Here is a 17,286-nt window from a genome sequence, read left to right on the forward strand (position 1 = left end):
TCCGAGAAGGCTGTGGAGTTCCTCAATCAAATCATACACAGATTCGGCATCCCGAACAGCATAATCACCGACCTGGGCACTTAGTTTACTGGCACCACTTTTTGGGATTTCTGCGATGACAGAGGCATAGTCATAAAATATGTGTCAGTAGCACATCCACGTGCCAACGGTCAAGTCGAACGTGCTAACGGAATGATCGTTGATGCCCTAAAGAAAAGGTTGTACACCGAAAACGACAGAGCACCCGGTCGATGGATGAAAGAATTGCCGGCAGTGGTCTGGGGCCTCCGAACTCAGACCAGTCGAAACACAGGGGTGTCTCCCTACTTCATGGTATACGGTGCAGAGGCGGTCCTGCCGTCTGACATACACTTCGGATCTCCTAGAATCGAGCACTTCGACCAGGCGACTGCCGACAACGCCAGAGAACTCGAAATCAATTGCATGGAGGAAAAGCGTTTAGTTTCATGTCTCCGAACAGCAAAATATCTCGCGGCAGTCAGGCGATACTACAACAGGAACGTCAAGGACCGTTCCTTCGTGGTCGGCGATCTGGTGCTTCGATGGAAAACAAGCCAGGAGGGAATGCACAAGTTATCCACTCCCTGGGAAGGACCCTTCGTGGTGACCGAGGTCACACGACCTACGTCCTACAGATTGGCATACCCAGACGGAACACGAGTGCCTAACTCTTGGCACATCGACAAACTGCGACGTTTCTATCCATAAAGTTTTAATGACTTTCTTTTGTAAGTATCTTATAATTTTTGATAATGAAATTCTCTATTTTTCGCCTATACCTTGTCATACACAGCACTCGGCAAAACTCCTGCAATGGATGCTCCTGGCGACAACCAAGACAAATACGGTGACACGTCACTCAGATATTTTTACAGCGCTCAAAACAACAGTCATGACAAAAAGAAAACTTTATTACAAACTTTACATACAAAGTTTACAATAAAATACCCTGACGGGCAGATACTAGTCTATTCCTACAGACTACTTTATTGGCCTAGCTGCTCGGGCTGATCACCCGCCTGGCCCTACTGCCCGGACGAAGGGGTCGGGGCCACCGGCGCCTGGCTGGTCGAGACCGCAGGCGTCGACCGCCCATCTCCAGCAACGGACGCGCCCGACAACTCCCTGGCCGACCTATCTGAGCTCGGCTGGTCTGGAGGAGTGGCCGTTCCGCACAGGTTGATGTCGCCGATCACTGTCGACGACAAGTCCAGCAGACTACCCCGAAGTTCGTCCGCTTCCTGTGGGCCGACTTCCTTCGGGTACCCCTTCTCCAGCCTGCTCAAGTCGACCAGGGGGTAGTGGGCGCGCACCATGCTGAGGACGTGCGCGCCGGCAAACTCCCCGGCGTCCTTCACAAACTGCTGGAGCCAGTCCCACGCCCGTTGCGCCTTCTCTACCGGGGTCAACTGCGGCGCGCGGGGCTGGCTCTCCGGGAGCTCGGGGCTGAGCAGATCTAGGACCGGGGACACTCCTTTCCAGATCCTGCAACAGTTGGCCTTCCAGGAGTCCCGGTCCTTGATCAGGTCATCCAGGTGCTTTTTGGTGTTCACCTTGAGCACTGCAAACGAAACGAAACGTTACTTTCGGCATACCAGACAAGCAAAGGGGCAGGCAGCAACCAACAAGGCGGCACCCATTACCAGCTAACTCCCGGTCTTTTCGACCCAATTCCTCTTCCGCTCGCCGCCCGGACTCCTGCGCACCGGCGAGCTGTTGGCTGAGCTGCTCCTTCTCTTGTTGGAGGCTCGCCACCTCCTCCTCCAAGTCTGCGTGAATCCTAAACTGGTCAGCAAAGCAAACTATACAAGTACGCGAAACTGCTCGGAGCGTGTGACTAACCTTCCTGCAGCCGGTACTGGTCGGCCAGACGACGAGCGAGGTCGAGACGACGCTCCTTTTCGGCGCTCATCTCGACCACCTTCTCCCCGACCTCCGCCCGCAACCGGTCTACCTCCGCGGCAAGGGCCTTGTTCTCGGCCATGACGCCTTCTATCTAGTCAAAGCACCGTTTCCGGTACTTCGCCGTTTTCATTACGTCCTACAAAGCAAGCATATAACGATCAAGCAAGACAAGGCAAAAGAATGCTCATCAGTACAAAAAGCCGCTTACCTTGACTTCGTCGACAAGGCGCTTGGCCGCGCGCTCCACCCTGGCGGCCTCTTCGGTCTCGGCGACCTCCTCATGACCGATAAAGTGATCCCCGCGTTGGCGCCACACATACACGTGTTGGCGGCCATCACGGGGACGACCCTCGATCTCCTCCACCTCGTCGTCGGAGGCCGCCCGGGTTTCTTCCTCCTGTGCTGCGTCACCCCCGGTGGTGGTCCCAGGCATTACTGGCCCTTGGACCAGACCTGGGGAGCCCGCAGCCGAAGAGGCTCCTGCTCGGGGCAGCGGGGGGACTTCACTCCCCCCGGCAGGAGGAGCGGTCGGAGATCTCCCCTTCTCTGAGGAGTCAGTTGGGGGAGCCTCTCCAGCCCTGGTCGGGCTGCTTGTTGTCGGCGCCGCGCTCGGGAGCCCCTCGGTGCTCCCAGGCGCGACTGCAGCTGTTGGCTGCTCTGTGGTCTGGGGGGCTGCATCCCCAGAACCGCGGGCAGGCTCGCCCGTTCCCTGGCCGGCAGTTTGGCCAGGGTCGACATCCGACGCCGCACTACAGGAACAAAAGTTAAAAAAAAAGAGGAGTCCAAAATACGTAAGTCGAACACTTACAGGTCTGACCGACGATGGGTCGCGGTGAACCTCCTCCTCGCCCGGCCGGTCGGCACCTGTGCCCCCACCTCGGCAACTTGCGGGGCAGCGGCGCCGCTGGCCACTCGATCAGTGGCGACCGGCGCAGTGTCTGGGCGGCTCCGAGGCCGTCGGACCAACGACGGCGCAGCCTCCTCGTCGTCGTCGTCGTCGACGACGATCCGCACGAGCCGACGACGCTTCGGCGCTTGGCTGCTCTCCGCCGGTAGGTCTGCCGGCAGCTCCGGTGTCGGCAAGGGATCCGCCGGCAATGGCCTTTTCCCCGCTACCCTCTCCTCGGAGGTCGGGACGGGGCGGGCTCGGTCTTCCTCACTGCTGGTGTAATGAGTACACCGAGCAGCGTCCTCCTCTGGCGGGACCTCTCCCGCAGGATTTTCCATCCCCGGCGCCAGTGATACATACACCACGCACCGGTCGACATCACCGACCTGCAAAAGTAACAGAGATGAGTCAACTGCAGACGATATACGAATGATCAAACAGAGTCTGCTACATACCTTTGGTGCTGGTCGTCCTAACTTGAAGGCTTGCACCCGATCACTGCCACGGATGAAGCCCCCATCCGCGAAGTTAAACAGCTCGTTCAACAGCTGTTGTACCTCCGCTTTCTCCAAGATCTCCGACCGCATCCTGGTCGGGTCTGCGCTTCCGGCATACTCGTACGCCGAGTGCACCCTCTTCTGGCAGGGCATCACCCGGCGGCAAATGAAGTTGCCGACCACGCCAAGCCCATCCAGGCGCGACCAGTCGATCAGCTTCATCAGATCCGCCACTTGACCGTCGAACTCTGGGCGGTCGGTCCAGCTCGTCCTCTTCTCGGGAATGTATCCCACGTCGCAGAACGTGGAGCTGCCCGGTTCCTCCCTGACGTAGAACCACTTCCTGTACCATTCGGTCAAGGAAGTGTTCCATGGGCAGTGCAGGTAGCGATTCTTCATCCCATCACGAAGGTTGAGGTATACTCCACCTGCAACCTTGGAGCCTCCAACTGCTCCCTTCTTCCTCAAGCAGAAAAGGTACCGGAAAAGATCGAAGTGCGGCTCTATGCCAACATAGGCCTCGCACAGATGGATGAAGGTGGAAATAAGGAGAATTGAGTTCGGGTGCAGATTGCAAATCCCGATCTCATAGTACAAAAGAAGACCTTGAAGAAAAGGATGAACAGGAACCCCAAAGCCTCTCTTAACGAAATCCTCAAAAACGACGATCTCACCGGCGCGAGGGTCGGGGTAGCTCTCCCCCTCCGGCGCCCTCCAGCCGCCGAGCTCTGCGCCGTGCAGAAGCCCCATATCGACGAGGTCACCAAGAGATTTTGTGGTGCTGCGGGACTTCTTCCACTCCTTGGCCATCAGTTCGGCCCTCTTCCTGGAGTCGCTCTTCGCCATTAGAGGTGCGAATGTGGGCTGGAGTTAGGAAGATGCAGGAGATTGGAGAAGATGAGAGCGGAAGGTTTGAAGGCAATGGCAGGCGAAGCAGTACAGGCGGTCCTATTAGGCCCTTATAAACCCGCGACCCCACCTCTCCCACTTCCTGTATTCTCGGGAAGTGGGCAGGCCATGCGGCGGACGCGGCGTTTCGGTTTACAATGATTATAGATAATTAATGCGGCGGAGTTTTCGTACCAATTGATGGTTTCCTTTTCTCAAACCATGCAAAGAGCGGTTGTACAGTTGCCAGGCGCAACTTTTCATGCATCCGTCTGACATATTGTCAGGAGACCTCGTCACGACAATTTTAATTGGAAAAATCTTTTCAAAAGTAAGAAGACATATACGCCAGTGAGTCAACAACCCGGGGACTGCACCGACCACCGAGCACTCGACGCTCGGGGACTGGTCGCCCAGTCTATCAGCTCGGAACTTGAAGGACTGCACCGACCACCGAGCACTCGACGCTCGGGGACTGGTCGCCCAGTCTATCAACTCAGAACTTCAAGGACTGCACCGGCTACCGAGCACTCGACGCTCGGGGACTGGTCGCCCAGTCTATTAGCTCGGAACTTCAATGACTGCACCGGCTACCGAGCACTCGACGCTCGGGGACTGGTCGCCCAGTCTATTAGCTCGGAACTTCAATGACTGCACCGACCACCGAGCACTCGACGCTCGGGGACTGGTCGCTCATTCTATGAGCTCAAAGCTTGAAAGCATGCACCGACCGCTGAGCACTCGACGCTCGGGGACTGGTCGTACAGTATAGCAACATATAATTCCAAGAAACACGCTAAGTGCTTGGGGACTGGTCGATTGGTCTTTTCAATTGCAAGCGAGCATGACATGCTCGGGGACTGGTAAATTCAATTTTTTAGACCTTGCTACAAGGCTCATACTTCGCCTTCCAGCAAGCTCGGGGACTACATCGGTACGATGCATCTAGCGATGCATCTCAGTCTCAAAACTACTTTGGGGAATTTTCTTTTGACCCTGGCACCACGTGCCTACGTCACCTACTACCAGGCTCGGGGACTAAGTGGGCACACTTCACCTAGCGGTGAATTTGCTTGCTTTTTTGATGCTTCTACCTTTCAAGAAGGTAAAGTGGGCACACTTCACCAGGAAAGAAATTTTTTTAGAGCACCATGCATTCTTCGAACAACCTGTTTCTTCGACGTCAATGTTGATCAACTGTCTTTCGAGTTGGTCAAGGAACCGTTGCAACTGTTTGGGCGATTTTCCCACTTATGGAAGACGACAAGCCTCGCTGATCGAAGAAGCCCAAGACGGCGTGTTGCATCACAATACATGGTGCTCGGGGACTAGCTGTGGGGGTATAAACCCCTATACCCTTACGGTTAGACTTTAGCCAGGAAGCTTGGCCCACTACGAGACGAGTTCAAGGCTTGATCCGACAGCTCGGAGTTTCGCACAAGGAAACAAGACGTGGAGATCAAGCAGGATTCTAGTCGGTTAGAATAGGAATTGATATCGAATTATCCATGGCAATTGTAACCGACTAGGATTAGTTTCTAGATCTGTAACCCTGCCCTCCAGACTATATAAGGAGGGGCAAGGGACCCCCCTAGGACAGATCATATTCTCTCAGCATAAATCAATACAACCAGACGCAGGACGTAGGTATTACGCCAACTCGGCGGCCGAACCTGGATAAAAAGCTTGTCCGTGTCTTGCGTCACCATCGAGTTCGTAGTTTGCGCACCGTCTACCGATAAACTACTACCGTGGGTATACCCCAAGGTAGACTGCCGACTAGCTTTCGTCGACAGATAGATAACTGAGAAAGTTTCAACTCTGTGTCAAAACCCTTGAGATGCCGTCTCCTCAGCCGCCAACAGAGAGTCCCTTCCCCTCCTCATCTTCTCTCCAGCCACAAGGATAAATAGGAGACTCTCATCTCTTTGGTACAACAAGAGAGAACAACTCAGAACATAGTTTCGTAGCAAAGAAGATATTCCCATCTCGTAACTCCGTGCGCACGGAGGAGCGAGAGGGCAGGTGCCTCCGAAGCTCTTGCCGTTCGAGACCTTGCACGGGAGATCGGCAATTAGGTTTTTGGGGAGCGTCATCGCGACTGCCCAAACCGCCACTGTCGTTCGTGGTTGTCTTCGATCGCCGTCACCGTCTTCCTCATGCGGACGCGGACAGATTTCTCCTTCCCGGTGGAGAGATCATCTTCATCGTCTACATCATGGAAGTTGGATAAGGATCGAGATCCTCAGAGTGCATCGGAGGGTATGATTTGTTCATCTTCCTGCTATGTTTTGTCTTCCAGTTCGTAGTTCATCCATGTTGTTTCGCGTTCTGTCCTGAGTATGTTTCATATGTTCAATCATGTCGTTTATGTCTATATCCTGTGTCTGTTTCATATGCTTGATTTGTTGGTTCAGTCAAGTCATTTTGTATACTGTTGTCTATCTATTTCAGTAGTTATGTTTCATCATTTCACATGTTATCTCATATTTATCACTACTATGAGATATATGCCTTGTGTTTCATATATTATGCTTTCATGCTTTTAATAATCATATGTTCTATATGTTAATTGATCACATGTTCCATATTACTATGAACATGTTTGATATCATGATTTATATGATTAATAATCTTCTATATGTCATCATCATAATGTTAATTTATGGAATTAAAATGACATGGAAATTGCCTATTTATCTAACATGTAAGTATTGTGAGATCCTCCAACTGTGTTTATGGAATGGCCATCGATGGTGTACGAGCTGAGGGGCTAGAGGCCCTTAGCATTTTGGCTGAATATCTCATATTGGAGGACGACGAGCTAGGAGTGGTCCGGGAGAGAGGCTTGACAAGAACATACTTGTGCATGGGTTAGGCCCATGAGATGCCATGAAGTTACTCAGTGGCGAGCTTGGCTCTTGCATTCACGTCCTTGTGAGGGACTCCAACAAGCACTTCCGATATCTTAGAAAAAAACATCATCGAGTGGGAGTTTGCTTTGTCTAACTCCAAAAGGATCAAAACACACAAGAGGAGGGTGAATTGGACTAATTTTTTTATATAAATTTTAATCTATCGCTTAGCCAAATTTACCCATTGTGCCTAACAAGTGTTCTATGCCTATCGCACAAAAGTTTTACAACCTACGTTAGAACCCTATATACTATAGAATAGCAATTGTAAGAAAGTAAATTGCAAGAAAATAAATAGGCACTGTAAAGAGGGTTAGATTCATGTTGGTTTTTCAATGTATCAAAGAGTTGACGCTTCCACTAGTCCTTCTTGGAGCACTACACAAGGTATAGGTTTTGCTTGGTTGTTGTCCTTGTCGCCATCGATGACAAACTACTTATTTGTCAATTCGTCCACGATGTCAAGAATACTTGATGATGTGGACATCTCCTTTTCCTTGAGGAAGGCACGTCTGGTGCCTCCATGCCTTGCTTGATTCCCACCTCGATCTCCTTGGTGGTGGCTTCATGTTTCATCTTTGCCTTTGCTGCGGTGGCATCGACAATCTCTTTCAAGCCTCCTTGCTCAATGTTGGTCAGCCTGGCATCGAGCGTGATAGAGTTGTTCTTGACATCAAATGATGTTTGGTTATGTTAGAGATGAGGTTCTCAAACATGTCCATTATCTCCATGATGGTGTTGTTATCGCCCATGGGTGCGATCTGGTTTCTGAGATACCAAGCGTCATGGTCTAATCCTAGGGCCAGTTGGGTACCTAGGCTAGGGCAGCGGGCGACTGCTGGAGCATGGCACTAGGGCAGCAAGGTGGTGACACACATGAGTGAAAGAGGAGAGAGAGAGAGAGACAGAGAGAGATGAGGGAATGAGCAATTGCTCAGTTCTTTCTTAAGAATGAATGACTACATATTTTCTATATTTATAGTCCCTATTGGACTTGTCCTAAATTTGGACTAGTGTCACGGTCTGTTGGGTGGGTGGGGGCGGGCTAGGGCGGCAGCTAGCTAGATCAGGCAGTGACTGGCTGGGCTGAGACGATAGCAGCGTTGGCAGTGGCTACGGCAACGGGCGTGAGAGAAAGAGAGGATTAGGACAGCAGCGCTGGGGAGGAAGAGGAGAAAAGAGCAAAGCTCTATTGGTTGTTTAGATTGAAATGGTTGCATTGCCCCTATATTTATAGTCTTTTTATGATTTATAGTTCAAAAAACTATAAGGAAAGTCCTTTCAGATTTGCTATACTATTTCCTAAATAATCTCAATCTTTTTTCTAAATAATTGGCAGGCATTACGGCTTAGGAGATCAGAGCCACGTGAAACGCCCGCAGTAAATGTGGCAGAATCAGAAAGGTAAGGGCATGTTTAGATGCACTCAAAAATTCAAAAGTTTACAAGATTCTTCGTCGTATTGAATCTTGCGGCACATGCATGGAGCATTAAATATACATTAAAAATAACTAATTGCACAATTTACTTGTAAATCATGAGACGAATCTTTTAAACCTAGTTAGTCCATGAGCAATGTTTGTCAAATACAAACAAAAGTGTTATAGTGTCAAAATCTTAAAAGATTTTGCATGTAAACAAAGCCTAAATTACATACACTAGGGGAAAAAAGCGTGCAGAATGTCAGAATATGGGAGCGAGATCAGAGGAGGACCCACAAACGGAAACGCTTCGTGGAAGGCTGCAGTGGTGTTGCTACCGGCAGCGTTGTCTCTGCTACAAGTGTGGCAGTTATAGATTTTCATCTGGCACTAACACAGTGGGCCAGCCCGAGCATAACACTAAAAAGCACGGTCCAGACACGGCACGACCTAGTGATAGTGCCGTGCTTGGGCCGCAATTTTGGCCCGTAGTGCCGGCACGGGCATGGCTAATAGGCTGGCACGACACTGGCCCGATTATTTCCATTGTATGATGCTTTGAGGATAGATCATGACCACTGGATGTATTCTGAGCCACTTATATAAACATCACATAACCTTTCCAAATCCTAACTCCCTAGCCGCGGCGTAGACGTATTTTTGTTGTGGCCACTCTCTCTCCTGTCTGACTATATGGCAGCGGTAGCGTCCGTCTTTTTCTTGAGACAGGGTGCAGTGAGCTTCTCGACTCCTCCCAAAGTCATAGGCAGGTATGGGTACGATGGGTCGCCGTGTCTATCGGCATGGCACGACACAGTTAAGGAGCTATAATACCGCGTCTAGACTGAGAGTTTGACACAATGACTCTATAACATAATACCGTATAGTGCTGACAGGGCCGGGTCGCCCGTTTGGTCAAGTAGGCAGTGGAAGTGTGGCAGTGAGTTGAATGGAAACCAGACGTCTTCTCCCGCGAACTTTCCACGTGGCTTGAATTCGAACAAACAGCCACTCCCACCACCACCATATATTTATAATAATACAGACACACATTAAACTTATATATATTGATATATATATACATGCTCATCGCAGCAAGCTAAAGTTGAGTACCATCCCTCGCTGCTAGCTGCCACATCATCATCACACTGGTTCGAACCAGCTCCGGCTAGAGTTCGTTCCACCGGCGGAAATCCTCGCCGTACGTGCGCTGATGGCTACGAAAGCAGCAGGCCACGCGGGCAGGGAGGCGGCGTTGGAGGTGTCGTCCGTGGAGGCAGGCAACCGCGCCGACGCCGCGGCCGCGCGGCTAGACGACGACGATGGGCGGCCGCGGCGGACGGGCACGATGTGGACGGCGAGCGCGCACATCATCACGGCGGTGATCGGCGCCGGCGTCCTGTCCCTGGCGTGGGCGATGGCGCAGCTGGGCTGGGCGGCGGGCACCGCCATGATGCTGCTCTTCGCCGGCATCAGCTACTACACCTCCACGCTGCTCGCCGAGTGCTACCGCTGCGGCGACTCCGGGAAGCGCAACTACACGTACACGGAGGCCGTGCGCAACATCCTCGGCGGCGCCAAGGTCAGGCTGTGCGGCGTCATCCAGTACGCCAACCTCGTCGGCATCGCCATCGGATACACCATCGCCGCCGCAATCAGCATGAGGGCGATCAAGAGGGCGGACTGCTTCCACGTCAGAGGCCACCACAACAACAAGAAGAACCCGTGCCGGAGCTCCAGCAACCCGTACATGGTCCTCTTCGGCGCCGTCGAGGTCGTCTTCTCGCAGATACCGGACTTTGATCAGATATGGTGGCTCTCCATCGTCGCCGCCGCCATGTCCTTCACCTACGCCACCATCGGCCTCGCGCTCGGGATCGCGCAGACCGTCGCCAACGGCGGGTTCAAGGGCAGCCTCACCGGCGTCGCTGTCGGCGACGGGGTCACGCCGATGCAGAAGGTCTGGCGCAGCTTGCAGGCCTTCGGCGACATCTCCTTCGCCTACTCCTACGCCTACATCCTCATCGAGATACAGGCAAGCTATCTATCACGAACCCTACTTCTTTCAGTTCTCCAGCCATTTTAATGGATGCTCTGTTCTTGCCCTGATTTTACTGCACACGTGCTTTGTTTTCTCTGATTCCAAATCCAACAATACACTCAGGACACGATCAAGGCGCCGCCGCCATCGGAGGCGACGGTGATGAAGAAGGCGACGATGGTGAGCGTGGCGACGACGACGGTGTTCTACATGCTGTGCGGGTGCATGGGCTACGCGGCGTTCGGCGACGACGCGCCGGACAACCTCCTGACGGGGTTCGGCTTCTACGAGCCCTTCTGGCTGCTGGACATCGCCAACGCCGCCATCGTCGTGCACCTCGTCGGCGCGTACCAGGTCTTCTGCCAGCCGCTCTTCGCGTTCGTGGAGAAGCGGGCGGCGGCACGGTGGCCCGGCAGCGGATTCATGGCGCGGGAGGTGAGGCTGGGGCCCTGCTTCGTCCTCGGCGTGTTCCGACTCACCTGGCGCACGGCGTTCGTCTGCGTCACCACCGTCGTCGCCATGATGCTCCCGTTCTTCGGCGACGTCGTGGGCCTCCTCGGCGCCGTCTCCTTCTGGCCGCTCACCGTCTACTTCCCAGTCGAGATGTACATCGCGCAGCGCGGCGTGCGCAGGTGGAGCACGCGCTGGGTCTGCCTCCAGACGCTCAGCGCCGCGTGCCTCCTCGTCTCCGTCGCCGGCGCCGTTGGCTCCACGGCCGGCGTCATAGACGCGGTCAAGTTGCACCGGCCGTTCAGTGGCTGAGAGCATGAGCATGTGTGCTCTACTGCTCCGTGCATCGTGCATGCTCGTCTTCTCTCCCTGCTCTGTCGCAGTCACAATCTAGAGCCAACCAAACCAAACACTCCTTTTGCTACTTCTGGTGATAACGTGATGTGGTACAGCAGACCGCAGAAAGGCATCCATCGCAAAACTCCATTACCGTGGCTATTTGTCAAGCATGCTGTGTACTGGTTTATGCAGCTAGACATAGGGGTTCTTTAGTTCTACAAAAATGCAAAAGGCTATTCACTTTGTAATGATGGAATACAAAATGCCAAAACTTTTAGAGTCATATTTAGTTTCATCTAGAATGCAGAATTTATTATCTTTATGAGAGCCTCTTGAGGCTCTTTTAGGCTTTCTATTTGCCTCTTGAGGCTAAAATCCAAAATGTAGAATAACCACCTTTTTGTCAAATTTTTTGCGTGGTGTTTAGTTCTATTTTGTAAAATCATAAACCAAAATCTTTTTTTTTTGGAATAGAAGGGCACTAAACACCCTGTAGAGTAGCTTGTTTACTCCCCACTTTAGTCTCTTAGGCCAGTCTCAGTGAGGGTTTCATCAGGATGTCATGCACATTTATTAGAGCACTATGTCAGCAAAATAGCACTTTTTGCATGAAACGAAGAGGAGATAGAAGGAAGTAGTTTCACCATGGTGAAACTCCGCGAGCGTTGTTTCCCACGCGGTGAAACGGGATGAAATCCCCACTGAGGACTAAATCGTTTCACCATGTTGCATGTGATCCAATCATTTTGCAGTAATTAAATGCTTTGCCCAGTCTAGGAAACGTCAAGGTGAAACTCATGCATTGTAGATGTTGTTTCATTGTTCGTTTCATTGATGCTCTGTCAGCAAATTTATTTTGGAAATAGTGCATTGAAACGGGCCACTGAGACTGGCCTTATAGTCATTTTGAAGCCAAACACCATGACTAATTAGTTTGAGGCTTTAGTCCTCAGTGGGGATTGGCTTATAGATAATTACCAATTTTTATAATAGCCAATAAAAAGTTGAGCTCTCATAGGTGCCACTGCTCTAAACTTTTTGGCCCTTTATGTCATTTTCGTCAGAATGTCAAGCTGCTTGTGTGAAAAGTCAAAAATACCCTCAAGGCTGAATATGTAATTAATTTTTTTGAGCATCTTAATGATCTCAAATGAAAAAACTCAGAACTACAAAGTTGTAGATCTCGATAATATCTATAAGTTTTGTATAAAAAGTATTTTCATTGAATTCTATACAAAAAAATATATGATTTAATATGATTCATATGTCTTAGAAAAAAATATTTTTTATACAAAATCAAATAAAAATATTTTTTATATAAATATTGTAGATCTCGACGAGATCTACGACTTTCTAGTTTTCAGTTTTTTCATTTGAGATCGTTAAAATGCTCAAAAAAATTAATTGAATATTTAGACATGAGGGTATTTTTGACTTTTCATGCCTGCAATTTAACACCGCTAGAGTCAAATCTGACGAAAGTGGCGTAGATGGCAAAAAAATTTGAAGCAGTGGCACCTGTGAGAGCTCAACTTTTTAATGGCTTGTAGGTAATTACCAACTTTCATAATGACATACATGTAAAAGCCTCAAATAGTTTTAGTCATCTATTCACCAAGTGGGTGACTAAAGAGGAGTAAAGGGCTGAAAAAGACACCCTTGCCTCTCATTACTGCGGAGCAACAAAGATCCTAGGTAATTAATACAAGCATTTTATTCTTTTTTTAACAACTTTAGTCCCTTTAAATCACCTAAGCTAAACACTTAGAATTAAAAGTTAGTCAGAACTAAATCAAACCAAACAGACCTTAAATCACGTATAGTTATACCTAAAGATAGCCATAAGGCCCGAGGCCCATGGGCTAGCCCATAATTTGCTATTTTGGTCGCTACGCTCACTGAGCTAAGTGTGGATTTAGATAGACAATAGCGGATGCCAACACACCCATACAAAACTAGAAAACTAATAACTGTGGCAATGGCCGAGCTCCTAGCAACCAACCCCCAAGCTAAGGGTAGAACCATCGAGGAGTCGCAGGTACACCTTAGGCTAGTATTTTCCTAGTATTTGGTGGACCTTCGGCTGGCCCAGCCTGCTAAAAAGGTCATGCTCATCGGGCTGCCCCGCACAAAAAGTGGCCCAACGAACTGTGTTTGGGCTAAAGGCTAGGCCCGCATGCCTGGTAGGCATGGCCCATGGGGCACGACATGCCTTGTTGGCCCGACCCCCATTGGGCCAGGCCAGCCCGTTGTCCATCTATAAATACCTCCAATCAAACACGCTCTAAGAACAGGTCATGTAATTTACATTTTTTTGTTGTTAGAGAATTCCATCTACTACTATGTTCGAAGCCCAAAAACTACCACAGGTCCACACAGCCCAACAAAGTCATGGACTCACGGCCCATTCGCCTGAGACACACTACACAGACGGACTTCGCCGCCGCTGCCTTTACTCCAGTGTCCTGCCTGTGCCGAAGATGGCGGCGGCGGCGACGGCGACGGCGCTGGACATCGCGGAGATCCCCTTCTCCGACCTAGTCGTCCTGCTATCGCCCGATACGCTTGCTGACGACGGCCGCTGCCGACGCGTTGTGGACACCGTCGCGACCGAGCTCGGCCGAGGCGGGTCCGGGCTGCTGGCCATCGCCGGAGTGCCGCGCGTGGGCGCTCTCCGGCGGAGACTCCTCCCCTTGGCCCGACGCCTGGCCCTCATGGACCACCCGACCCGCTCCCAACTCCTCAAGGTACCCTTCCCCTCCCCGTTCCTTCTTCTCGTTGCTGACCTTGAAACTGCAATGTGCCTTGATATTTTTCCATGGATTATTTCAGAAGCATGGTTTGGGCAGCGACGTGCCTCTGAAGAAGCTCGATCGGTCCGTATCCTCGTTCGCGCAGCTTCTAAGGCATTCAGGTGAACTCACCTTGCTAGAGTCTGTGAACAATAACAATGGGTTTAATTATTCGGATAAGATACAGGATTGTAACCAATCCGACGAGGCTAACGGTGATGATGATATGGAGAATCTTGGTGACCTCGTTGAGGAGCTTGGTTTGTACATGATGGAGCTTGGGATTTTGGTTGCACGAGCTTGCGATATTGTTATTGGTAAAGGTCAGCTAGAGCAGAGCATCACTGACTTTGGGACGGCAAAGGCGAGGCTCATTCACTACCACTCTGAGTTGGATAACAGTATTATCAGGGATAAGAGCACAAAGAGGAAATGTTTGGTGAATAATGTGGCAGTAAAACCTTATCAGTCGTGTTCTGGAAGGAGGGCCGGATCACTGTGCCTGTGTTGCATTAAGTCAGAAGATGGGACTACTGTAGTGTCAATAAAAGGAAATGATTCTAAGGATGCCTCGATTCAGGGTCAGGCGGCTGCTGAAATTTCCCTGTTAAACCTATGGCAGGAATGGCACTATGATTATGGGATCTTCACAGTTTTAACAGCACCATTGTTCCTGAGTGCCTCTGAGGATGAAAATAGTTTGGTTAACCTGGAATGTCATCCTCCTGATGGGCACACACACTTGCAGTTATGCAATGGAAGGAAGCTATTCTCTGTTAGATGCTCTCCTGAGAGCTTCATCGTTCAGGTTGGAGAGGCAGCAGACATATTGTCCCAAGGGAAATTGAAATCTACACTTCATGCTGTGAGTAGACCTTTGAGTTCCATGGACATCAGCCGTGAAACTTTTGTTGTCTTCCTACAGCCCTCATGGGACAAAACTTTAGCTTATCCTGGTTACTCTTTAGATGAAGGTGAATCCATTCTTAGCAAGGAGACTTCAGCCATCAGTGATGGATCAGCAGGGCCTTGTGATGAAGATGCATTTATGCAAGGAATTCATAAGAAAATCCCCCCTCTGTCGTCAAGGCTAAAAGAAGGGATGACATTTGCAGAATTTTCTCGTCAGACAACAAAACAGTATTATGGTGGCAGTGGCATCCAACAAAACAATTGAGCACTAGTAATACAATGGCAGATGCATATAGTTGTAGCACACATTGGACTGATGTATTGACTTGCATTTCAGAACCAATATGAAAACACAAAATGAAAGCGTCCTGGTAAACAATGCATGCTGCTCATCCTACTCGATGACTAAGTTTTGCAATTGTTCACATAACAATTGGCATTTTTAACTGATATTGACAACATATCCAAGGACTGGTGTCCAGAATTTCTGCTAGGCCTTCTGTTTCGCAGTAGGTGAATTGGTTACATAAGCAGCCTTTATTCATGTCTTGGGATGCTGGTTTGATCTTTTTAGCGTGAATGTTGAGGGTTGCTTGGAAATTCTTTCAGGGAGAAGAGCACTAAGAAAATTAAAATTGGGCCATTCCTATAGAATATGCATGATGCTTAGTAATTGAAGAAATGTCAACGAAAATTAATCCGGCCATTCATATTGAACTGGACCATATCTTGTTTAATGCTTTGACGCACTTGGCCAAATGAAGAATGAAATGAAGGCAATCTTTTCTGTTATTGCTTTAGTTGAGGCCAGAAGTTAATAATGTCTGCTCCTAAAAAATTAATGTTCCATGGCTTTGTGAGTTCATAATGGTTGCAGTACCAACAGTTTGTGTGTGTGCCCAAGCCCTTTTGCCAGAATATCTGGCAGTGGTTAGACAATAGTCTGGACATTGCTACTGTCTACTAAGAACCTTCACCCCATCAGTCCTGATGATTCATCATTTCCAAATCTCACTGTATCCTCTTTTATTTCATTACAATTTTTTTTTGAAACTTCATTACAAATATTAATAGAATATTGATTGGACATTTGGACTGTCAAAATATTCAATCCAATTCTTCCTAACTTTGCATTTTTAATTCAGAAAGATAAAGTTTCCCCATGCTGGCTATACAATCAATTTCCCTTGGTTTTTAGAAATGTTAATTTTCAAAATGCAAGCAGAGTACTCAATCCATCCCAAATTATAAAACGTTTAACTTTTTTAACACCAAGTTTAACCACTCGTCTTATTCAAAAAATTGTGTAAAATATCACTTTTTTTATCATGGCTTGGTTTATTAATAAAAGTTTTCCAAGAATGACTTAAATTTGACTATGTTTGCACAAATTTTTTGAATGAGACGACCAGTTAAAAAAGTTAAACATCTTATAATTTGGGATGGAGTATTTGCTAGGAACTTTTGCTGTATTACCCTGGCTCATAAATGACAACTTATTTGGACTGGTTTCTCTAACCATGGTGCTAAATGGTTACATCTTTTTCATTATCAAATAACAAATATTTAGATGACACATAATACTTGTGTTTTAAACCATTGTTTAAATTAGTGCAATTTTTGTGAGGACAATTGGAATTAGGGGTGTATATTAAACTGTAGCCTCTGTTCATGCCTTGGGATTGTTGTTTTGAGTTTTTAGGGTGAAATTTGGTGGTTGTTTGGGCAATTCAGTAAGCAATGGTAAATTTTCTTTTGCAATTTGGTATTTTTATATTAAACTAGTACTCTATAGTCTATACCCGAGGCCTTGTTTAGATCCTAAAAATTTTTGCAAAATTTTTCAGATTCTCCGTCACATCAAATCTTGCGGCACATGCATAGAACATTAAATATAGATAAAAAAAACTTATTACATAGTTTATCTGTAATTTACAAGATGAATCTTTTGAGCTTAATTAGTCTATAATTAGATAATATTTGTTAAATACAAATAAAAGTGTTATTGTGTTTATTTTGCAAAAATTTTTAAACTAAACAAGGCCCAAGTTTATGATCTACATGAACAAAGCATGATGCCGACCAGTAGTCCCCCGCGGCACCACGGGCCCTGGGCCCAGGTCTTGGATGCGCCTGTGCTCTGCCGGAGGCCGCTCGCCAGTCAGGTCGCAGGCTCGCAGCCCGTGCGCACGCCAGCCGGCGCACCCTCGCCGCCG

The 17,286-nt window shown here is 49.0% G+C and overlaps 2 protein-coding genes across 2 annotated transcripts; both read left to right on the forward strand.

Annotated features, from left to right (window-relative positions):
* On the forward strand, positions 9,616 to 11,824 carry LOC8074331 (amino acid permease 3). Its single transcript, XM_002449126.2, has 2 exons — positions 9,616 to 10,571; positions 10,701 to 11,824. Exons 1-2 carry the CDS (start codon positions 9,750 to 9,752, stop codon positions 11,337 to 11,339), a joined length of 1,461 nt encoding a protein of 486 aa, XP_002449171.1. The 5' UTR covers positions 9,616 to 9,749; the 3' UTR covers positions 11,340 to 11,824.
* LOC8074332 lies at positions 13,795 to 16,186 on the forward strand. Its single transcript, XM_021460965.1, has 2 exons — positions 13,795 to 14,113; positions 14,199 to 16,186. The coding sequence occupies exons 1-2, from the start codon at positions 13,847 to 13,849 to the stop codon at positions 15,333 to 15,335; spliced, it is 1,404 nt and encodes a 467-aa protein (XP_021316640.1). The 5' UTR covers positions 13,795 to 13,846; the 3' UTR covers positions 15,336 to 16,186.

Source organism: Sorghum bicolor, chromosome 5, assembly GCF_000003195.3.
Source record: "Sorghum bicolor cultivar BTx623 chromosome 5, Sorghum_bicolor_NCBIv3, whole genome shotgun sequence".
NCBI classification, from domain to species: Eukaryota; Viridiplantae; Streptophyta; class Magnoliopsida; order Poales; family Poaceae; genus Sorghum; species Sorghum bicolor.